Source organism: Botryllus schlosseri, chromosome 3 (assembly GCF_051294905.1).
Source record: "Botryllus schlosseri isolate E-star chromosome 3, Bs_hap1, whole genome shotgun sequence".
NCBI lineage: Eukaryota > Metazoa > Chordata > Ascidiacea > Stolidobranchia > Styelidae > Botryllus > Botryllus schlosseri.
Genome location: NC_137238.1, coordinates 25,892,806 through 25,918,743, shown reverse-complemented (window position 1 = coordinate 25,918,743; position 25,938 = coordinate 25,892,806). Strand labels below are relative to the sequence as shown.

At 39.5% G+C, this 25,938-nt stretch overlaps 2 protein-coding genes across 3 annotated transcripts in view; one reads left to right on the top strand and one right to left on the bottom strand.

Moving 5' to 3' along the window:
* LOC145436200 (alpha-(1,6)-fucosyltransferase-like) overlaps positions 1-18,529 on the bottom strand; it is a 31,938-nt gene extending 13,409 nt beyond the window's left edge. Inside the window, exons 1-5 of one of the 2 annotated variants that reach the window (XM_080313553.1) lie at positions 15,199-18,529; positions 13,405-13,454; positions 5,757-5,934; positions 949-1,057; positions 12-114 (exon numbers count right to left, since the gene is read on the bottom strand). In XM_080313553.1, coding sequence (XP_080169679.1) covers positions 12-114; positions 949-1,057; positions 5,757-5,934; positions 13,405-13,454; positions 15,199-15,311 — 553 coding nt within the window. In that variant the 5' untranslated portion in view covers positions 15,312-18,529. Of the gene's footprint in view, positions 1-11; positions 253-948; positions 1,058-5,756; positions 5,935-13,404; positions 13,455-15,198 lie in introns of both variants that reach the window. The other variant, XM_080313552.1, reaches the window with a different exon arrangement.
* The window catches only part of LOC145435413 (uncharacterized), a 428,570-nt gene that overhangs the window by 47,805 nt on the left and 354,827 nt on the right, over positions 1-25,938 (top strand). The window lies entirely within an intron of this gene.

Sequence of the window (25,938 nt, the reverse complement as noted above, 5' to 3'; positions counted from 1 at the left end):
TGAAAACTTACCTGATAATAGCGGTAGACTGTTCCACTTCTTTTCGTATTTGCACTTCCCAAGTGGCTGCATGTAATATTCCCACTCCTTCTCGACGTATCCCCAGCCTTTGGTCTTGAATACAAATGTTCGATTGGCGTATATGGACCGGATGAAATGCCTGGTCATGAGGTGCATCTTGCTTCCGAGTCCGGATGGTTCGCCTGAGACATCGTAGACCAGCAACTTGGCTGTATCGCAATCAGGTGGATTCTAAACAACATCGGTGCAGCATTAAGTTATATCGATCTCGCGAGATGAAGGTTGACAGCACAAAGGGTGAGGAAATATGCTAGTTGCTACCGAAATATATTATATGCGTCTTTGGTTTATTATTATGAAGTAGAGGTGGTCAGTAACGAAGTACTTCTAATTTTTGAAGTACTTCAAGTAGATTTTTCCTACTCACACTACTTTTTAAGTAGGTATGAATTTAGACTACATCTACTTTTACTTGGCCGTTTTCAGTTTTGTAGGCAAAAATAAGCGTAAAATACCTTCTTACTTACTTGTGAGTCACCCCTCCTACTTCTACCTGAGTAAAAATCCCGGCGTTACTTCTACTTCTACTTGAGTAGCAACGTTGAATACTTTGACCACCTCTGGAAGTATGGCAGCAACCTTAACTTAATGGCTGCACTGGTATCGAAACACCTTATATTCCCGTTGTCGGCTTTCAAGGAAGCCGGTCGCTGGTTAGCGGAACCACCGTGTCGGTCTTAAGCCTGTTTGAACGTCTACGTTTGTGCGCTGACGAGCATCGAGCGCCCCGGTAGATGATATCCTGGAGGTCGGAAGTTTAATGTAATCCTAAATATCGGTAATTATAACATTTATTGTTAAAAAGACAATATGATCTAATTTCTTCAATCGAACGCAATGCGGTTTCAATGCGAAGTCTGTGTATACCTGAATTTGGACTATCCGCTCGCGCACTGCCTTTGAAAGCTGATTCAAACGGGACATATGGATGTCATCGAACGTTCTCAATATTGTTCGTACTTGGTTACTGAGATATCTGAAAGAGCGAGAGAGAGATAGAGAGAGATATAATCTATATACAGTTGAACCGCGATGTATACTAAATTTGGCTTCATTCCAACCACTAGAAGCGAAGTTATTGCTGTAGAATGATTTCTAATTCCGTGATTTTCTAAGTGAGTCACCGTAAATACTATTTTATTCAAATTCCAATTTTTTCAATGATAAATTCAAAACTTTCTACTGCGCGAATCTCGCTTCTACTGGTTGAAATGGAGGCAAACTTGGTGTGCAGCGTTTTGTTAACCAACCTAACAATTTTATCAAGTAGCCAGTGAAATCTGAAGGAAAAGTTTTTTTGAACAGCCCTATAAGACCACCCATGCAGTAACGCTCGACAATGTACTCGCATTCGGCCGTGACAGCTTGATACTCGAAAATTTGTGTCGTGATTGATAAGTGGGCGATGAATCGAAAAGGGTTAGGAACCACTAGTTTAAACTGTTGCAGCATGGACTAGTACTATATTTCACGAATTACTGTAGTGTAGACTACTCTTTAAGCCAATATTTGTTTGTTACACAGTAATACCGTATTTGCTTCGTTCGGTATAGAAATACTGTACAACGCAACTAACTCCGTACGTTTATTACAATTCATTTACGCAGCCGTACAGAAATTTTATCCCCACTCTATCTTCTCACATGACCATAAAACCAGCTAATGATTTTCCGCTTGGTTCGGACAAAACCATGTCTCCGCAAATTTGGGCCAAAATGAGCAAGACCAAAGTGTCCGAATTGACAGGAGTCGACTGTGTGTCAACCGTGGAAATCACACGTAACCAAAATGAAATTCAGCGAAGCGTGAATACTTAGGGTTGCATTTTAAACAAATTGCGTTTTAGAGCACTTTGTTTAAATCATATAAACTAAGTTGATTTTTTTCAAACGTTGTAAAATTATGCCATGATTGTGCAAATTCTTTCGAACGATACGTGGTATGAACCTAAGGACGATTTGCACCCGATATAGTCGATGTAAACGTCGTTTCAACAGTTATAGCAAGTAGATACATATAGAATGATAGATCATTGGTACGGAGTGGGCGTTCTGATGATGATGTTGACCGCCGACCGTGAAAATGCTGCATAACGATTTGGTCCTGGCAGAGATCATTTTGGTCCGTTTAAAAATGGGTATGGAAGCATTTTTAGTGGGAGGACCTATTTTTACACTATATTTACAATTGCCTATGACGATTGACAGTCACGTTACAATTAAGGATTCGTGACTTCGTGGCAATAAAAATACGAAACATGTTTTAAACAGGGGCATGTTTTGAACATGTTTGTTTTAAATTGATTTATGTCCAAAATGTAACCTTACATATACTGAAAAGCGTGGTATGGAGACTCGATGTCACGTAGTCATCAAAGCTTGACCACCCAGTAATAGATAGCAGTGCACGAGTTCGATGACGCGGGTTCTGTGTCCTGAGTTATTCCTATTCCTAGCATGTAGGCTAATACGTGTAGCGTATGAGGGTCCTATTGCTTCTAATATTCACATAGCGCTTTGATATCAATATAGTCATACTAGCTTTACACCTGGACAATATTATTTTTATGATTCATGAGCTACCAATTTATAGTTCGGACCACTTTCATTATAGGTTTTTATAAGATTTGTGCCAATTGTATAGCGATATGAGCCAAGATAAGTGTCCAGCATTTAGGAAACCAAGAGTCTACCTCTCTCGTATTGCGACCCGCAACCCAGTGTCGTATAGCAGTGTTGGAAAGTAACACCGCGATCATCGTCGATTAGATGTCCGGGGTGTGTACCAGGGGTGTTGGCATACAGGATTATTGGTTCTAACCGGACAGGAACCCGGCAATTTTTTCTGAAAGATAATTTGATCCGGATTCACATTGTTGCACGATTACGGAATCAGGACGGGATTTTAAATTCTTTGGTGCATGAAAGTGACTATCCATTTGTTTACTTCGACGTTGTGGATGAAGTCGGAATCGGCTGGCCACCATTTCTAAACGGCACCCCGTTATGCCTTGACGCGGTATCATTGGAAAAGTATCGACGACCTAGGACTGGATTTTAGTGCATTCAATTCGTAATATTAAAAAAGGAAGCAGGATTCGGACTGGATTAGGGTTCCATTTGGGATTCAGGATTTCATTATGCAACTGAATAATGGATTACCAAAACTCACAGGTGTCAGTTTTCAGAACCCATTTGGCAGTGCTGACGCTACAGGAAGAAAACGCTATTGTGCAGCAGATTAATGTGAAGACGAGTCTTCTGATTTCATCTCAATATCAAATAAATCAAATTTGTAACTCTGGACTTAGGAGAAGATCTATAGGCAGTAGATTCCCGTCAGGGAGTGTTAAGTCAACGAAACATGAACATGTCCAACAATTCTCCAGGATTAAAGACCAGTGACGTGCGGTCAGGGGAGGCAAGTGAGGCACTGCCTCCCCTGGCGCCTGGATGAGTATACAGAAAATTGTGAAGACCTTCAATGATTACCGTCGATATCCATGAATAACTAAATTTGAATGTTTATTTTATCCAACATCATCAGGTTTCATATTTATTGCTCAAAATACAGCACGAAGAGAGAGGTGAGGCACAGGCGAGGCACGGGCGGGTCGTGCCTCACCTGTGACAATGCAATTCATCACAAACAGCTCAGAATTCGTAATAACTGGTATCTATCAAATGATATTTTAGCAGCGATTCCAAAAATCCGAATAGTTACCATCTTAGAGCACTAAAACCCCCACAAAATCACCAATGAATGTGAAATTAAGCTTTATTACGAACAATGCAGCGCTGAGAAACGATAGCCAGGTGAGGCACAATCGAATCTACCTCACTCACTATTCGCTAACAATTGGACAATAGGGCTGTTCAAAAATAACTTTTTTTCCCGGATTCCAGCCATTCACTGATAAAATCCTCAGGTTACCCTAAAAAACGCTGCTCACCAAATTTGGTTCAATTCTAACAAGTATAGCACTCCGCATATCAAATTAAAATATGACAATTTAATCAGGGAAGGGCTGGAATCCGAGAAAAAAAGTTATTTTTGAACAGCTCTACTGGACAATCGCAGAACAGAGAAACGCGCTATCGATTTCGGAATCCGACAGTGTTGTATGAACTGTATAGTAGCGATGGCCAATACGTAGGCTAATGCGGAGCAAATACATTCCCCTATTGATGTAGCTGTTATGTAATTTACATCCATGTCTACGTTAAATTCTGGTATATAATGGCTACTTACATCGCCAGCGTCGTCGTCGTTTGTGGCCTTTATGGTGTTTTCGACTGCAATAGTCATTTACATCAGGTCGATATTCTATGTTTGATTCGTATGATTCCATATCTGCCAACTTATGACACGACCCAATTCTAGGTTCTTGTGAGACACAGCTTATATGGAACAGATGGCGAGGAGTAGGCTAGATAGCCTGCGCGTGAAGATGGCTAATGTAATAAGAAACAGGACGCCGACTCAATCAGCTAACGTTGTAGGTTTTACATATTTGGGAATCTTAATACAAGGAAATCTTCATGCCCAGTCAAAATCATAAATCTAATCCTGATTTTCCAGTTTCCACAGTTCGAATGATGTCTTCAACCAAGTTTGATTTTAGTCAGTGACATATTCAGTTTTTCGGATACAGTGTCCATTTTAATCTAGTGAAAAAGAAGATTGGCCGGGCAAAGGACAATAGAGAATGTAAAGCCGAAATTAGGACCTCAAATAAAATATGTTCATGTTTTTCGTATCATCCTCTTCGTTGAGCAATCTGTATCTAGGGATCTAGGGATCTAGGGATCTAGGGATCTAGGGATCTAGGGATCTAGGGATCTAGGGATGGAGTGAACCTGAGGTTCGCGTTCGCGTTCTGTGCGTGAGCCTCGGAATTTCAGATGTTCACGTTCACAAACGAACCGTGGTAGGTTCTGCACTGGGAACCTTTTTCATATATTACAATTTTTTAAGTCATTATAAAATCGTTGGTTAAATTTCTCGGCATTCCAACTATAGGACCACTCTATGCACGGGGCTGGTAGCAAAAAAAAAATCAACTCTAAACGAGCAAGCACCTTGCCAATCTTGAAAATTGTACTTGCTTTGTTGCAAAGGTTAGCTCAAAATATTCAGCTTTTCTGCTCGGTAATCTTTAGTAACTCTCTGCTGTGAGCTTGACCCGCAATCACATATCAATAATGAAATGCACTATGTAGGTATTCAGTGAATGATGCCTTATTCAACCAATCAATGTAATTTATGTATGGAATACATGTTTGTTTAATATAAAAAAATTGACAGGCGTACGCGATCAATCTTGATTTGATATGTTCATTGTAACATAAAATCCAAATCCATGCGATTGGAGTGTTGGCTGTACCGTATAACTTGTTTATGGGGTAATATCGGTAGCAAGCATAAAAACCCGTTTACACTCTGCTCACTACACTCCGGTCTGGTCAGGACCGTTAAGGCGTAAGCCTATATTCCCTTGCATGTCCTGGGGGGTCATTACCTCACCATTGATGAGCCTCATCGCATGTCACTGTTGAAGACTGAGTGTCTATGTAACAATATGACGATCCAGTGTAGTTGGGCTGAACGGCTTATATGGGTATTCCGTTGCAGTCAATATATTTTTTCAGTGTGAATGTTTTGCATAAACTTACATGTATTCATCGTCAAAGGATGATTTTCTATCCGTTGTCCGTCCATACAACCACGTGCTTTTTATTCTCTTCATAGTTGTGACAAGGAATGTAAAGATATCGTCTCTAAATTCTCGGTTTTGCAATTCTCCCTCCAGGGATAAAGAGATGTTAGGACATTGAAGTTCAGGGTCCGGTTCTAAATTTTATAAGGTGTTAAATACATGCAACATTTTATCAACGCTCCGATTAGGGTTGCATTTAAAACAAAAACGATTTAAAAGCAACATGTTTGAAATAAGGCCCTTGTTTAGAACTTTTTTTAGCCATAACGTCACGAATATTTAATTGTGACGTCACAGTGGATTTGTGTTGACAATTGAAAATATGGTAAAATATGGCTCCTTCGACGGAAAGGGCTTCCGATCACTGTCATAAACAGACCAAAAATATCTTTCAACAGGACTAAATCGTTATGCAACATTTTACGGTCGGTGGTCATCGTCATCAGAACACCCATTCCGTAACAATCATCTGTATCTACGTGTACAAACTGTTGAACCGACGATTACGAGGGTTCCAGCCACCCCACATAGCATACGTCGAATATTTCCGGTGCAAATCGTCCGTAGGCTCATACCACTGGGGTTTTTGGACGTATTACACAATTATGGCATGATTGGACAACGTTTGAAAATATATATATATTTTTTTTTTTTAAAGGCATTCGTTTAAAACACTGTTTAAAATATGTTTTAAACAAAGTATTTTAAAAGACCGTTTGTTTTAAATGCAACCTTATCCCCGATGCTTGAAAAGTAAATAAGGAAATTGCTGGATACATGGAGAAATGAAATATTCCTTCAAAGCTAAGAATAGAATGGAATTTCATTTATTTCGAGGTGATCTGTGACCGCTATAGCAAATCATGCAGCAAAGGTAAGTTGCAAGGAGATTTAGTGCAGGGGGCCTAAACACACGCTCTGCAACAGAGTGCGGAGGTTCACGTTAATTTCCCTTCAATTGCTGGCATAAAGTTACTTTTAAAGTGTCGAACTGGACTCCATTTATTATCATCCTCGGATTCATATCCAGGTTTTCTACAGCGGATTAGCCTTCACGGACCATTGGATGGCATACTATGCGGTCAATACAGGTCAGAGATAAGCATTGGATTGGACTTGGATTGGACAGGCCCAGGATTACGGGTTATTTTCGTTGGATCCGGATTGGACCGGATTGTGATTTTGAAAAAAAAATGTTGGACTCGGACTTTGAGCATGCCGAAATCCGGCATCGAGCACGCTGATTTCGCAACCAGAGGTGCGGGACGGCGGGAGAGACGGATTGTTACCATTGTTGCCAATTGACGCATTTAGAAGCCAAATTACGGAATGTGTTGAATAGTATATTCATATTGTATTGAACCCGGATATATTCGGTTGGCATATTTTGTGATACGATTGTTGATATACAATGTTCTTTCCAATTCTCTACTAGTTTCTGACGATTACCCTTGACAAGTTGACAATATTCGGGTTCATTTCAATATTAACATGCTATTCAATTGTATATTCAAGTTTTGTACCTCCAAGAAACTCTTCAGAATAGTGTTGTAGCCCTATAACTTGATGAAAGAATTCTTCACGGTAAATACCATGTTTCACGCTTCTATTGGTTGGAATTGAATCAAATTTGTAATGCACCATTTTCTTACAAAACTTCATTTGGACGGGCAGCCAGTATAATTAAAAAAAATATGTATACTTTGTAGCGTATTGAAAATTCTACAGTTGTAATACCTTTGCTTCTACAGGCTGGAATTGAATCGAATGTGATGTGCAGCTTTTGTTCAGTGAACCGACCTAACAATTTTTTCAACTAACCAGTCAAATTAATAAAAAAAAAACTATTATGATCAACCCTGATGTACATGCTCGTTGCTCATGATGTGATGATAAAGGTATTGATAGCCATCTTGCTAGTTCAGTCATTTACAGTCGTGTTGGTAGAATGTGAAATGAAAATTGATGTGTCATGTAGGCCCACTGCAGTTTCGAGTGTAAGCAAACATTGGAATTATACATCTTGTTACAGACCAGAGTTATATTTCAGAGAGCCTAATTATTCTCTGCAACATGTTCTTCTGTTTAATCAGTTATAGAATGGGACTTGGCATTTTGAAAATATTTTTGGATCAGGATGGAGTTGGCCTGTAAATCTGGAAAATATTGTTGGATCAGGATGGAGTTGGACCGTAAATTTTGTAAATATTTTTGGATGAGGATAGAGTAGGACTGAATTGAAAATTTTCAGAGCCGGAATTGGAATGTAAATTTTGAAAATATTTTTGGATCAGGATGAAGTAGGACTGAATTGATAATTTTCAGGACCGGACTTGGAGCGAAAAATACCGCAGTCCGCTCATCACTGATACAGGTATCCTGCGTACGCAGTTTCTTGTGAAATATCCGTACAGCATCACCCGTATGGTGCTGCGTATTGCGAGCAGAGGTGGTCAAAGTAGTCAGCATTGCTATTCAATTGAATCGCCCGAAAGGGTGACGAAGCCCCGAAGCCTCCGACGCGAATTATGGGTTAAGCTTTTCCCATGCTCTTGCAAAACGAAAGCGAATAAGGCATGCTTAGGACTATAGTCATTTACATGTGTGTTAGGAGGGCCTGTGACCGAGCTAGCACAGCACTCTATACTGCACTAGGCCTTTATAAGCAATAAACCTTCGAAATAGAAGTAGCACCGTCACTTTTCGCTCGATTGTATATCGAACTGGAGACGTCCAAGATTTAAACTGAAATACAAATCGGTCTAAAGAGACCTGGTATCATGGTCGTTGAATATATTTCCAATGTAGTGGCTTTGTAGTATCATTTCCACCCTGAAGCAATTTTTTAGGTTGTCACCTCCGGTTTACTGCTAAATGTACGCGAACCAGTGACTTAAGGGCGGAGATCAGCGTTCATCAGGATTTAACAACTCAGGATCAAGGAAAACGGTTAATCACTGCGCATACAGTTGATCGAGTAACATTTCAAATTCAATCATTTAGCAAACCTGGAAATATTTTACTATGCACACAGCATAAAATTCCTACGCAGAAATATTTCCGATAATGACCGTGACGATTGTCTCCTAGGACCTAGGTCATGCCTTCACTTAACAATAAGGCAATATATGGATTATCCACGCACTATTGCAAAGCAATATGTCTTCTCTATATGTTCTATAATCGTTGCGTGGCTGTACCGTACTAATTGGACACTATACTTTCATTTCGCGATGCTGATAATTTTACCTGTTACTGTTACTATCTCAGTATCTTATATCAGCAGCCGGCCGTTTCCTTTTACAGCCTGACAAACAGTCAGTCAATATTTCGTTTTCGCACTATGACGCAACGGATAACATCGCACACACCACTTACTTGATTGATACCTCGGAACACCCAGGGCAATCATCGCGCGTAACCGACTTTCTGGGACCCGATTAACAGTTTTAAATCAGATGATTGGAAGTCTCCCGGAACAGCTAACTTTATGATCTCGCTCAAAATGCGCCACGATTAGCAGTTTTTTCATCACGCGATTAGCATTCTCACGGATCAGCTAACTCTATGATCCCCACCTCAATCTGCTTTTTAAACTAGTTACTTGAGTACTTTTCAGATCTCCAATTCTACTTCTCAACTTGAAGTAGTTTTGACATGTGTTTGAAACATTGATTACTTTGACCGCCTCATATATTTAGATCATTGGTTCCCAACCTTTTTCCACACACGTACCACTTCGAGGTTTTATGCAGTGGTCGCGTACCACCTACATAATTTACGCACGCCGTAGGCGGTCAAAAAGGTTTTCACCATTTATGACGTCATAATCACGTATTTGACCTACGTGGGGTGCAATAACCAGGGCGATTTTTTACCTAAAAATCGGAGGATTTTGACCTAAAAAAACTTAATTTTGATCTCACGTACGCAAATAGGTGTTTTCGCGCATAATGTTAACATTGTACTACTTATATTCATTTCTGGTTGGGACTGTCTCTTCTTACGAAGTAGTTTGGCCTGAAAAAGCGTTTTTGACTTCAAAACTGACAAATTTTGACATGAAAAAACTTTATTTAAACGAGATCTGGCCCGTATTATGGTAGAGTTAATCAAAATTTGTTGTAGCAGGCTACAACGAAGGATACTTTCCTACATTCTAGGGTAGAAAGTGTCTTTCCTTACTAAGTAGCTTGCCAAGAATGGAGAGAGACAGTTCAACAGCAGTAGCTATTGGCTGACAACACTGCAGCTGGGCGTATACTGCTGGTGACACACCACGTTGCTTCATTCTGACTATGTTGTCTACATCACAATTTTACATCATGCGCTTCTTGATGAAAGAACCATGCAATGCCCAAGCAGACTTGCTTCAGTTAGGATATTGCGGTACGTTAAGTATAACACAGTGTCAGTTGTCAACTCATTTGTTTCCTTTGACGGTTTATGATCCACGATGAGCAGACAATGGGGCCATCTACCAGGGCTGTGGAGTCGGTAAATTTTACCACCGACTCCGACTCCACACATTTTCAATATACCGACTCCGACTCCGACTCATGGGTCTTTAAACGTGCCGACTCCGACTCCAGCATTATTACCAATTTACTTCGAAAATTATATGCCACATGTCGGTTGAATGACTATCATACAACCATTAAACATATGCAAACATATGATTAACGGTGGCATGCTAAATTGTTTCATTGTGGCACAGCTGGAGTTATTCACTATGCAATTAACATGAAAGAAAGATTTGCTTAATATCCTTCCCTTTTCAACTTTTTATAACATGAACTCTCTAATATCCTGAAATGTATGAATCATTCAAATATGGCAGATATCCAATCCTGTATAATAAAAATGTAGATAAAAAATCCAAGTATAGCTCTTGCGTATGAGTCAGCAACTAATAAAAAGATTGGACTTACTAATTTTGTCATTGCACACTGTTCTGATTACAAGCACACACACTCTTACTACTAATAGACATTGGTCATAAATGGAATTTAGTTAAGTAGTCAAAGACCATAGCCTATGTCCAGTCTACATATACTTAATCAAGTATTCAAGGATTGGGACTTGCAGTCTTTCTTAATCATTTGTTCGACCCAAACAGCTAAGCTACACTACAAATATTTTTAATTTTGTCAAGTGGGAAGCATCGTCTGGTCATATTTACATGATATCAAAATCGACGGTATCAGTGAACATGCCTCTATCATTTTGTGCAAATGTATTGTCGACGATCTCGCTGCGAGTGCACAAGCGAAGCCGCATGTTGGACGACACGTTATCTCCTAATTGCGAATATAGTTATACTCAATTCTGTGAATAATATGTATTTGGAATTTTCAGAATGGGGCTCAAATACTGAATGCAAGAAATCTAGTGACAATGAATCATGCGAAGTCCCGAGAAAAATTTCAAGTCAAATATATCTGCTATGAAATATTCTACTTTATGGTCATATACGAAGATCTGGGATAAATGTGGCTGGCCCCTGGAAACGTCAATGCGCCAGAACTGTTGTTTTAATCATCATCAAATTTCGCGGTCATGCTAATCAAATTTTGGTTGGCCTTGCAATTGTACCTGATGTCATAAATAATTTCGAGAATTACCTCGCAGGCCACACCTAACCTTCTCGTGTGCCAAATTTGGCCTGCGTGCCACTGGCTGGCCGCACCTGATCTGTATAGTTATTAATAACAGTGATTGATGGTACATAAAAATTCTATTGAAAATTCTTTGAAAGCAAATGTCTTCATGATAGAGAAGTTGGAGTCGGAGTCGAAGTCAGGGTCATTCTCACAAACTTCGACTCCGACTCCAGTCAGTATTTTTCCCACGACTCCGACTCCTACTCTGACTCCATCAAGCGAAAATCACCCAGACTCCGACTCCGACTCCACAGCGCTGCCATCTACAACGGTAGGCCTATCAAGTAGGCTACAAGCTATAAAATATCAAAATCTTCGATTCCCACGAAATGGTGGGGTCAAAAGAATTTCGACTTTGTACACATTTTTTTAAATAGATTTGACGCTTTCATTTTGTAAAAACAAATCGCCCTAGTAATACCAAATTCCATTAAACTAGTACGCATTATCAGCCCGGGTTGATGAGATCCATGGAATTGTTTTTTTACCACTAGTCAAAAAACTTCAAAAAATTTAAAATCAACTCCACCTGAGCTAATGACTTCCTTCGGTCGAAAAAAAAACACAGAATATACTCGTGTAACACCTGGAATATCTTCGCGTACCAAAGGTTGGGAACCACTGATTTAGATGCACGCATGCATGCATCTATACGTTTCCACAATCAAGATCCGTGGTTACTTGATTACTAGTCTACTCGCCGTTCTATGGTAGGTGGCACGCCCATTCCTGAGCTACTTTCAAACGCTTTGCCAGAAATCTTAACGACTTTCCTGCAAGCTTTTTACAGGCTCATTTTTCATATCAATAATCTATAGAATGAGACATAATTACGGAGTATTTTCAAGATTTTCCAAATTTTAGACATCCCTACTGTAGAGCAGTATAGCCTGTATATCAGTGGTTTCCAACCGGTGGGGAATTCAATGGTTTCTGGTGGGAAATAGACACATTTCTTAAACATTTTATACAGGATAGTCTACATATTTATAGAGACACATGCGCGACTACCGTTACCAGTTAACTGCTTTGGAATGTATGTAACGAAAGTTATATTGCGTGTTGTTCACTTCTTTACCTCGGAATTAAAAGCGCATAAGTACAACACACGCGCGTCCACGTCGTCCAAATATCAAATGATCGACCGAAAAGATCATCGCTCTATCATATATGCCGGACCAGATGTGTGTAACAGTATCCCGTCGGCCATCCGACAGTCGATGAGAATGTCCACATTCAAGTCGAAATACAAGCAGCAATTACTACTAAATAAATACAGTCCATCCTCAAGATTACCGAACCACGACTGACCTATCGATCTCACTTCCCATGACATGCCGCCCGATTTCTCTAGTTTTTTTTTCTATACTATCTTCTTTACTTTCATTCAGTGTGCATGCCTCCTCTTTACATCGCCTAGCCCTAGGCCAAGGTGGGTGTCTGATTCCATAGACTACTCCATGTCGCTTCGACATCTTCCTGTCTTTTCATTGTATCGCATTTTTGTGGTGGCCTATTGAACTGATCAAATTGCTAATAAACCAATGATGATGATGAAAAACACACTTTCAACTCTTGATAACCAATGTTGGCGTCACAAAGGCACCCAGCACGACCAATATGATGTGAAATGATGCTTTGGCTAAATTTTAAGGGTTCCCGTTATCTGTTCACAATACGTTTTATGTTGCAGTTAAAGGCGAGTGTTTTGCGTACCTGTATGGTTGTGTGTCTTGTGTGTTTCAAACAAGCAAATAGCTGCTTCGTAATGACAAAAGTTGAAAGGAAATACGACGACAGTTCTGGGTAGTGGGGAATTAAGACTCGGAATTAATCTGAAGTGGGGAATAAAGTCAAAAAGGTTGGGAACCACTGACCCACTGTTGTATAAGCTACGTTCGTGTTCGCCAACAATGAAAGTTCAATTTACTTACAGCTTACCTGAGAGTGATGAGATGGGAGTGACGATGGCAGGGTGATAAAACGACGACCTGGATGAAAGATAAAACACGAATGAAAATGTTCTTATGCGATTTATCATTAGAAAAAAGAACGAAGAACGAAGAACAAAGATGAGCTATATCTACGCAGGTTTCGATGTAAATTACGACTGAAGGTGAGTTCCTGTACGCATTTATTATGACCATCTGGATGTGGCAGTTGTACAGCAATGAACCGAGTTGACTAAAGAAACCCACTGCATATCATTACTGGGGCAGGTTTTTGCAACTTTTGCAACTTTTTTACAGCTTCCGGCAGCTTCCTAAATACCGAGTTTATGCAGTATGGTGCTTTAGGCTGTTTGGAGGATTCTTATATTGCAACTTTTTGCAAGTTTTCTCCATTTTTCATGCAACTAACATTTTATTGGAAATATTTGGCATTATATGTGAATAGATCGGTTCATTATTTCACTGTCGTTTAAATTTGAGGTCATGTCTGATTTGATGTAGCCTACATTCAGACTAGACCGCCGAAAATATATTTTCCCCGGGTCAATTTTTTCTTGTTATTGATTTTGTTGAAGTCGTCAACACAGAGTTATCCTACAGTGCTTTGGATACGGATCGATTCGAGTAGGCCTATCTCACACCCTAATAATTTCAAGGAGCTTGTTCATAAATGCAACCAGTTAGTGCAACTTTGTGACAAAATAAATGCAACTTTTTACTGAAGCTTTTGTGAAAAATAAACGCAGCTTTCCGCGGATTTGACTGCAACAAAACCTTGCCCTAATTATTACTTATCTTTCTGTCACATGTTATGTGCATTCACACAGGTAATAACTACTATACTTCCTGCGTATTCATTTCCAGCTTATACGGAAGGTATAGCCCGCTATTGAACGCAGCGGCATGGATTTGATAATTGCCCGCTATTTCCATGAAGATACCGCTATACCTGAGTCCATATCTTTTCGTCACTGTACTCTGCGTTATGCATGCGAAGCCTCGGACAATGTTCGTTGCCCACGGTCGCATTTTGTGAATAAAAAACGATTGAATGCGAGAAAATATTTACGCAACCATGTTAGAAGGGTCAAGATGATATCATCTGTTGTTGCAACGGAAGTTAACTCCGTATATAAGTGTTGATTTAGGAATCAAGTCTCCAACACCCTGTCAATTTAGCACACACTCGGCTGATTGCTGCTGTTTCGCACAGTAATTGAAATGTCTTCGACCTTTGCAAGAGTGTGCTAAACTGGACATGTTATTCGTTTTCTGGCGATAGCCAAATTATCCTGCACAGCGAAAGGGAACATTTTTAAGTTCAGGAAACTTGTCTCTGAAATTTGTTTGATACTGAAGAATACAATAGTGCATTGGGCTTAAGTGACTCTTCGCCCCGATTATTCGAAATTTCATGCCGGTGACGTCATATTTGGTGATACGATTGTTGATATGCAATGTTCTGTTCAATTCTCTATACTATTTGTTGACTATACCCCTGACGAATGTCAGCCGAAAATATTCTGGTTTATTTCAATATGAATATAATATTCAATTTTAAATATTATGAAAGAAAATGTCAACTGGTGATCCCCGAATTGTGCTATAGGCTTAACCGCTTCGTAGATAGATTGGGAATTTGTTGCTGTAATATACCTATTGTAGTGTAAATGCAATCCATGCGATATGGTGCAGAACATGGAGTGTTGAGACTACGTTGAAAACCACCTGTTATTTATATCACACGCCACATTCAAGACTTTATGTGGATTGCTATACTCACCTCTCATATGTAGTCGCGATGAGCATGATCACCATCATGATAAGAATTATTGGTATCGCGATCCTTGTCAGGAAATTTTTCGTTCCAGTGTGATTCGTGGGTGATTTAGTCATTGATAGGGATCTGTCTTAACTGCGCAGAGTCTACAATTTGAGTAGTATTCAATCTGTTTTTCGAAAATAAAGCTTCACCATATGGCATTTGTACAATCCGCCATATCTATTATCACCCAATACTTATCACACGCCGTGTCCGATATAACTCCTCCGTATTGCTCATGGACTAAACCACGGGTCTTATAATATAGGAAAGAGAGCAATGCTGCGACTTTTTCTGTAACGGCGTGTTCGAGTAAACAAAGGATTGGTATCGCATTTTCATATCAATCCAATCATTTGGATCCCGTGATGCGGACGAATGCTCATGCTGTCGAAAACTGATACCTACTGGGATGCATCAATACGAATCAAGCTCTCTACTCCTTCCGCATAGCTCAATCTGCAGCTTTTGACAGTCCATGCGAACGAATAACGACCGTTTTCACTTTTTACTTACCACACATTCACTGCACCAAATATGAAGGCCCTCGGCAGTATCTGCGGGACCAAATAAGAGACCCCGTTCCTTTCCTCTTGGAAACATTACTGGTCAACCCTTTCACCATGGGCACTCTTATAGAATATGATATAAAACGATATATGATACTTTCAGCGTAGATCTGGTGCAAAAGACCATTTCAAGTCGAGCACCAATATTAAACTTATACAACAACAACAACAACAACAACTACAACTACTTTTTATTACTTGAGTGGATTTAAAGTCAGTCAATTCTTCTTCTACTTCAAGCAGTTCTACGTTGCTTTTAAAAGTGGTACTTCTACTCGTACTTGACTAGATTTTTGCGTCACTACTTCTACTTAAGTAGCTTTATTGACTGCTTTGACCATCTATGCACGAGACAGGCTGAGCGTCGCATCGATATATCTGACATTATACACACTTATTTCTCCACTATGTTAATATTAAACCGTATAAACATAAATCTGAGCTGGTTATCGTTCGTGTTATATTACAGAGGCGGCTAACAGCTGTTGTTGTTTGCGGTATTTATAGTGTTTGTCGACTGCAATGGTCATTTACGCCACGGCGATGTTCTTTATTTCGATTCCGCTTTTGCCGACGTGTAGCACACTCCACTCCTGTAATACACCACTCGCTAGACTGGACTCGACCGCGGTCGGACTCGATTCCGCAACCCATTGGTATTGCAGCTGGACACATCACTACGCTATATATCGTCACACTGGTGGGTCGACGAATTGGACAACTATGGTATATTGTTCGACTTATAATTCTGTGCCATAGCAATATAACATTTGTTTATTACTTATATAGACGCAGGGTAATGAAGACGACGAGAATCGAGATATTCTACATTCCTAGCGAAGGCGAACATTTTCTTGTCCTGGTATCGCTCATTAGTAGATATAGCAGTGGTCGGCAACCTATGGCTCTTTTGGGTATAAGAAATGGCTCTTTGACAATTTTTTAGTTTTGTACTCAATTTATCAATATTGCAGCAACTTGTTATTAAATTTTTATGACGGCCAGATTAAGTATTCTCGTGGTGACCTAAACATGCATTTGAGAGGTCAGTACAATGGGTATTTAGGGTTAGTGGCTCGTAACTCCTCTTCAAAATCGCCAAATCTAAGTTTCTGCCGCGTCAGCGACTAACACCTCTCGCGAATTCGATATAAATTCTAATGCCATCGCGCGCCTCGAAATCTTAGATTGGTACGATACCTTGATTGATCAAAGAGAATAGCAGACATTGGCGACGCTTGTAGGACAATGCAGTTTTCATATACGCATTGTCGTCCTGATCTACGCCGAGAAATGGACTGCTTTGGAAGTAACATTCATAATTACAAATTCAAAGTCAAAACACCGCCATAGCTATCCATGTTCTCGCTTGGTAAGTAGCTTTCTAGCACCGCCATAAAATGTCGGTGTGTAGCGCAACGTTTGGTTACGTCGTATACTTTAGAAGTCGATAAATACTTAGATTTTCGAAATCAGCGCGACAATTACATTTGATTAATATTAGTGTTTGTAAATTCTAAGCCATTTACGATGAGTTGTGCTATCACGGGAAAGGCTTGGCATCTGTGCCTTATCTCTCCTTTCGCGCTTTGATTTCGAACAATACATATAAAATGTGGGAATAAAAATGTTCAAAATCTAGTCAGTCATAAACGTCGACTAAAAATACATATAATCATCGAAGATTTCAGAATTTTCATTCACTCATCCCTACGCATGTGGGAAGAAAAATCCAGTCCACACTACGAATCCAATATATTAGAGCTACTCATACGTCATGAATTGTCAATTGTTACGTAACTGTTGATTGACGTGTATGGCTCTTTGGGAGTTACAGTTGAAAATATTAGGCCTATATGGCTCTTCTGTCGAAAGAGGTTCCCGACTCCTCAAATATAGGCTACTCCATCCTCCCGGTACCGCTCACAATAAGGTAATGACCACGAAGTCCCATTGTCCTGCCAGAATACGTCATACGTCACGCATGACACAAGTTTTGAACGCTTCGCCTTCTACCCGATCTTGTGAAGACCCGGCATTATGTTATAAACTGATATGTTGATGTTGATTAGCATTCATGTTCCCGACAAACGTGGCTATTTTACGCCAAATTAATAGTTATTATTATGATTACTGATACGTCGAATTCTAGCATCTTTGCGCATAGCGCGTACTGACAAGTAACACTACAAATAGGTGTATTTTCGATAATAGTGTTTCTGCTGCCGATTACAGGCGCATAAGCCGCTCTAATGGGTTATCCACATATGCTGATCATTGTAATTCATGCACGTATTCCACGACTGTAATAAAACGACAGAGTTCTGGCTCGATAGCAGCCACACCAACATACAACTGCATGCAAATAGCAGACACATAGAACAGCAACATACAGCCAGAATAAATCTAATAATGTAGGACAAAAGTAAGTTCTACAATTAAATTTGCGACAACGTAAGTACTAAACAATTGTTCGTTCGCAGACGCTCTACATAGCGATGAGAACAGCCCATCCGAGAAGGCTTGATTGCAAATGATTGTGAAGATACGAACGCAATTGAATTATTATTATTAGTGTTAAAAAAAGAAAGAAGATATAGTGACGCGTTTCACATTAAAGCCTTTTGCGTCACACCATCGCATACATTTGACAAATGCACAAACTAATTATGCAAGAAATATTAGAATGATAGAAAAAAACCTCGACAGAGGCTTATACGTGCAGATTTCAGTAATCTGTAGTCACACAACAAATTCGGAAACACAAGCACTACAAATTCGGAGACCTCAACATTCAGATACCGCGCCTTGTTTCCTTGACATACTGAATTACATATAGACCAATATGCATTCACTAGAGTAGACTGTAATTGTTAATTAGCGTTTAAGATTTGCACGTTGCCGTACATACTTCAAAAAGTTCATTAAATAATGATCGACAGTTTCGGGTAACCAACATTGTTCACATAACGGACAATCATTACATCCAATCTTATGCAGGTGGTAGTTGAGCCGACAGTGGCCTGATCCCAACCGAAACCGAATGATTTGATCTTTACTCGATGCTAAACTTGGTAACTTATTGTAATCGCAATTGAAGATTATCAAGTAACATGCGTAATCGCGAACAAATAAATTAGGTTAACGTGATACAGGGTCATTTCCCAAAGTTTTTATTAACACTTTCGCCCATTAGAGTGTTGCAAACACATCTCAATACTTATGCTATACTACTTCAACTCGGAGTCAAAAGCGCACAAGGACAACACATGCGAGTCTACGAAGAACAACTACAATATGATCAGGACGGAATACAAGAAAACACGTTGCTCTAACAAATATGCCGGACCCAATTGTGGAACAGCATCTCGCCGGCTATCCGACAGTCGCCGAGCATGTCCGCATTCGAGTGGAAATACATGCAATTTCTTCTAAATGAATACTACTACTAGCCAGCCTTCAGGATTACCGGACCATGACCTATCATCGACCTCGTCTTCCGCCACATGCCATGATTGATTGACTATAATTACTACATTACTTAATTCAATATATAAAAAGTAAGTAGCTTTGCTTAAAAAACTTTTGGGTGGAAGAAAACGTCGTCTATCATCATCGACTCAAATAAATAGGGCAAGTAGGCAAAACGGACCTCAGTACTCCAAAAGAGGAGTACTTAAGTACTAAGTTACTGACTATCTCTGGGTATGTCCAAGTCATAGGCTTGTCATTTGAGCATGCAACACATTGAAAGGCGACACTTGACCATACTATAGCATTCATAGTTCTAATACTAACTCTAGACTCATCCCAAACCATAACTGCTCCAGGACTACCAATAAATCTAACCTAAACGCTAATTTCAACCCACATGCTCACATGTCCAGGAACTGGGAACCAGGAACCCACCATGCTACTACGCATATTCGAGCATCTTAAATACCCTTCTAGTCAAATGTGCGGCGATTGTCCAATTTAATAAATGTGAGATACTACATTTCAAAATCCACTGTCATTGTATCAATGTAAAATCGATTTTCACAAGTTTAACACTGTTATTGCAACATACATACAGGTATACTACTAAAGGATGCTCTCTCATAAAATTTGCGGTTGATGGCTCAGATCATAGTTTCTGCCGCCATGCTTCCTTCGGCAGATTATCACCGTTCTGTATGTGTTTAATGTTATGTTCCCTACGTGGTCCGCAAACACTATAAAATTTGCACAGCTTATGCATCATTCCCCTACCAAATGTAAACAGTGGAAGTTGATGATTTTGCAATCAAGAATATTGACTAAGTCCTGACTCACGTGAATGTATTGCTGCAGTATGCGAGTGCGATGATTGTATCCCAAATGTTTTGGACTCGTCGTGAATGGATATGGAGGACCGTAACTATTTTGGAATAATATTGCCCTCTTGTACGTTTTATTTTCTGACTGTCTTTGCACGAAATTTGCTGTGTTACTTCATCGGAATAAATGAATTTGTTTCCGCATTCTCGGACAGACATAATCAATGAGTTGGTTCCAACGGATGATTAGTAGAATTTTGTTAATCCATTGTAATCATAAAATCATCCCTTGGACGCCTTGCCTTCTCACAGATGTAAATAAATTTGTGATTGTAATTTCCTTTTTCCTCTTTAAAAATTACCGGAAATATATTGCGAATGACTTATTAACTCCCCCATTGCCCTATCACTGCCTTTCATGCTAATGATGGATCATGAACAAATTCAACGCTACGTAAAATCTGAAAAACCCATCATCCTAACAAATTTAACCAATTTCGTATGGCGTTTCAAAGGTTGTGGTCCGCTGAAAGTATTTTGTCAGGACATTTTGGTTTTGGCGTATTCTCGAATTTGATCAAAATCATAGTTGACACGAGAGATGGCGCCGTATTGAAAAAGAACCACACAATACTTCGACATGCCCTGCTTCTCCTATGATAGCAGATTTTGGACTCTGCCTGCTACATCTTTTACATCAGAGAACGACATTAATTTCGTACATTGGTTGAATATTTGAATAAGCATCATTTGCTGACTATCTACATGTAGTGTATTTCGCTCTTGATGTTGTGCGATTGCGGGTCAAGCTCGCAGCAGATAGTCACTAAATATTCACAAACGGAAAGCTGGATATTCCGAGCAAACGTTTGTAACAAAGCAAGTAAAATGTTCGAGATATTCAAGGTGTATGCTCGTTTAGTGTTGAATTTTTTATGCTTCCGGTACCATGCACATAGTGGCCCGCACTTGAAAGGCAATAAGTTTCAACCAAAGATGTGAAGTGAAGTGAAAATTGTAATATATGAAAAAGGTTCACAGTGCAGAACCTACCAAGGTTCGTTTGTGAACGTGAACCTCTAAATATCCGAAGTTCACACACAGAACGCGAACGTGAACCTCATGACGTCACGTGACGTCATATTGGTAATTTCAACCCTAGCTTCCAGTGAAGTGATGGCCTACATTAATGTACAAGATGCCTAGCGACGACTCGGGCCACATAATGCCACAATAGTGAAGTACATAATGACGTTTTTAACGTGGCCAAATGTATCAACTGTGGCAATCAAATGATATAATAATCCATAAAATCAATATCTTTGCCAACAATTTCGACGAGGACGTGTAAGAAAATATAAGCTTACGCGTTAACGGTCTAGGCCAGACCGAACAATGTATTCGTTGTCTGAGTATAATTGCTACGTTAATATTGGGCCGAGTGTAAATCGCTTTCTGTACTTGCTACCGATATTACCCTTTAACAAATTATACAGCAGTATAGCCAACACCCTTATCGCACGGATTTGGTTTTCTTGACACAATATACATATGACATCAAGATTGACCCCGTACGCCTGTTAGATTTTTTACATCAGATAACGATGTATTCTTTATAGAAATTTCATTGATTAGTTGAATAAGCATCATTAGATGACTATAATAGTTTGTTTCGCTATTGATGTTGTGTGATGGCGGGCCAAGCTCACTGCAGAGAGTCACTAAATATTCGCAAACGGAAAACTGGATATTTCAAGCAAACTATTGTATGAAAGCAAGCAAATGTTTGAGATTATCAAGGTGCATGCTCGTTTAGTGTTGATTTTTTATGCTGCCAGCGCCATGCATAAAGTGGCCCGCAGTTGAAATGCAGTACATTACAACCAAAGATGTTATAATGAAGTGAACATTATAATATATGATAAAAGTTCACAGTGCAGAGCCTACCAAGGTTATTTTGTGAACGTGAACCTCTAAATTTCCGAGGTTCACACTCAGAACGCGAACGTGAACCTCATGGTCACAACATCCCTAGAAAAGACTTCCTGTTGAATACATGTTCGATACTCGCCTGTTGTCACGTCTCAGGAGTTGCGGAAATTTATTGCTTGCTCGCTTCACGTTCCGCCTTTTACGCGGATTCGAACAATATCTGAACCACCCCGAAATTACAATACATAAGTGATTTAGCTTCTGGTTATGACGTAATGCAGTTGACGCTGTCTGTACATGTACACCAATTCTTTAATTATTTACGCCCACTTTAAATACTATTTTATTCAAATCCAAATTTTTCGACGGCAATAACTCCGCTTTCACTGGTTGCAATCTAACCAAATTTGGTGAACATCGTTTCGATACACATCCTAACACGTTCATGGGGCGAACAGAAAATTTTTAAATTTTTTGCTTTTTTTTTTTATATAATAAATAGAAACTTTCTTCTCCTGTAGCAATGCGGCTACTGGTTGAAATTGAACCAAATTTGGTGTGTAGGCTTAAATTAGGTAACCTAACAATTTTATTAAGTAGCCAGTACGATTTGAGTAAAAAATCATTTCTGAAGAGCCCTACTGTACTTGTACAGTGTGCAAGACGTGCTGATGATGAATCATGTACTATCAGCTTGCGCGGTTAAAAATTTTGCGTGAAGTTTAGGAATTAAATCCCTCCGGCACTTTTTGCATTGGTAACGAAACGAACAAATGTACCGTAAGAAGATTTACTTTACAAGTCCTCGAAAAGGGCCCATTTCATGGTTTTACCTATGATCTCTGCTTTGTATGGAAGAAAAAATCCCGTTTTGCCAGATCGCAAGTTGACCGCTCTGATATTCCCATCGAAGTCCCTGTGTTGTCTATGGACTCGACCGATCAGTTCATCCCCGACCTTGATATCGATCTCGTCGTCTTTACGCTTCTAATGGTCCTGAGTCGCTATGAATCGGCGACCGCCATCGACATGATAAAATCCATCGAGACCTAGTAATATGTCCGACGGCATGGCGTCGATCGTCATCAGCAGCTCGTATGTTCGGCGGCAGACCTGAAACACGTTAGAAGAGCGGTTCTAGGACTCATCGAAGAGAGTCAGCGGAAGTGAATATTTTATCCTATACCCACTCAATTTCAAACTCGAAGCACATTCTCATAGCGCAGTCGTTCTCAACCTTTTTGTCTTCGTGGACCCCTTTCGGACTGTCACGGACCCTCGCGGACCCCCACGAAGTTTAGTTCAAATTTAGCTCAATTATCGTGCAATCGTCATCTGCCTTGTGCAAATGATAACTATAGCATTAGTGATAAACATAATCAAAATTACTTTTCTTGAAAATAAGATCATGCTGTTCATGTAGAAATTGGGTTGACTGTATTATTTCAAAGCAAATTCTGCAACTGTGTTCCTTAAAATAAGTGGCCGTGTCTTGAAAATCCGCGCCTTCGATTTGACGTGAACGAGTGCCGAAAATCCATTTCCACAAATACAGATGGCGACGAATGTAATAATAACGCTGAACCCGCCCGACGACACATTTGGGTATGAGCGCAGCAAATATGGCACAAAAATTGAAAATCAATTTTTTTGTTGAACATATGACGTCATGCCTGGTCATTTCTTATCTAACAGCCTATATGGAAGGTATTATGTCAAAATGGTTATGTAGCACAGGAGAAAATAGATTTTTGTAAACATTTCGAAGTCACCGTGATTGACCTTACTCATCCAACTTTTCTCTCCCACAATCTCCAACAAAAAATCTCTTAACATCAATAAATTTGTATCAGAGGGCTATTTAGCAATTAAAATGAGTATGCACACTTACACAGCAGGATATATCATTTCAGACGGCCATTCTGTTGATATGAGCTCCGGAGTTTTACCAGTAATGAAGCGGAACTGCCTCGCGATTTTCTGAAATAAAAATAAAATAAAAATTAGGTTATCAAATATTTTGAGACTTCGCGGACCCCCTGAAAATGCTTCACGGAACCCCGGTTGATAACCGCTGTCATATAGTGCACTCAATTCTCCTTGAAAATATCTGGAAATTTATAATCAATAATGGTTTGTTGCTATCTGTGCATTTCAATAGAAGTTTAGGCGTCTTTATTTCTGATCATCAAACAAACTACAAACTCTTCGATCTCAATATCATCAAGGGAAAGATCTTCACTGACATATTTCATCCGGCTATCACAACAATAAGACGTTGTGTAAAGACGAGGTATACCGACGATTGATTGACTTTTTTCATGTGATGGCTACTGCACGAAAGTGATGAGCATATTCGTAATAAATAAACGCAAATATATTGGGCGCAATTGGTACAGTTTGTACTCAATCTCGTAGGATACCCGAAGTCGATATGTCATATCACATCACTAGAGCTCGATAAAATCGCGTACCTGGGTGATTCGATACAGAATCGAGCATCAGTCTGCGAGTCGACTCTAGTATTAATTTTCATAAAAGTTGAGTAAAGCCAAGAATTTTCGTCGCGCTTCGCGCGCAGTGGATACGGAGTAACCGGTATGATTTCACGAAAGTATCGGTGAATATAATTTAGGTGGTTTGTTGTCATGGTTCCGTTCACACCACATTGTCGCCCTTCGCCCATATCAAATAATTCACCACAGTTTATGTGGCTCATAATAACGTTTGAAACTGATGTTTCGCAATCTAGCATTTACTTGTCATATCGTAATCTAACATGTCCATTGTCCATGGCGTGTCCTAATCTGGAAAAGTGGACTCTGACTTTTTTTTAGTGTTAGAGCTGTTTTAGCATACCACCTTTGAAACTTTCTGGACTAAAGGCATGAAATACATGTTCCACTTTTAGAAGTAGTATTTATATTTCACTTTTAATTCCCAGTATCATATACTTTGAGTTATTAATATCAGTTCTTTTGTCTGGATAACGTACATGTTGAAGTATAAAAGCACGTGTAGTAATCCCTTTAATTTCCGGAAATAAAGCTACACAATATGACATTTTTATGTTCTATCATATTTTTTATTAACGTTTACTAATCGCGCGAAGTGTTTACCCCGTATCCTATATCACTTCTCCGTTTAGCTCTTCGACAAAACTATGGGCCTTATAATATGGGGGATGGCGCCGTACCATGCTATTTTCTAAAACGTGCTGTTCGAGAAAACAGATGATTAGTATCGCATTTCCATATCAATGCTATCATTTTCATCCCATGATGTGGACGAATGATTATGTTATCGAAAATTGGATACCTGCTGGTATGCATCAATATGAATCAAGCTCGTCACTTTTCGCATAGCTCAATTTGCACCTTTTTACAATCCATATGAACGAATTAGGATTGTTTTCACAACTACTTACTTACTTGAGTACTTTTATAGTCAGTAAATTCTACTTCTACTTCAAGTAGTTTTAGGTTGCTTATGGAAGAAGTACTTCTACTCGTACTTGAGTAGATTTTTTCTTCACTTCTTCTACTTCTACTTCTACTTGAGTAGCTTTCTTGACTACTTTGACCACCTCTGGTCTGTGTAAATCAGCTTACATGCCAGCTTGTAAATTCACGTACAGCCATACCTATCCCAAAGCAACGCGATGCTAAAATGCCGCAAAGTTTCCTCATGATCTCAAAACGATATTGGGAAGCAACTGTATATTCATTCATGATTTGCGATGGACTAGTTATCGATGGAAAAGTATTGCTGCTGGAGGTCTAATTCTTCTTTAGCAGACATGCAAGTATAGCGCGAGTGGTCTCGAGAAACGGTGAATTAGTTCTATCGCCGGATAAACTTCCAATTGCTTCTTTTTCTCGTCCTTATTCCTTCTGTGTGAC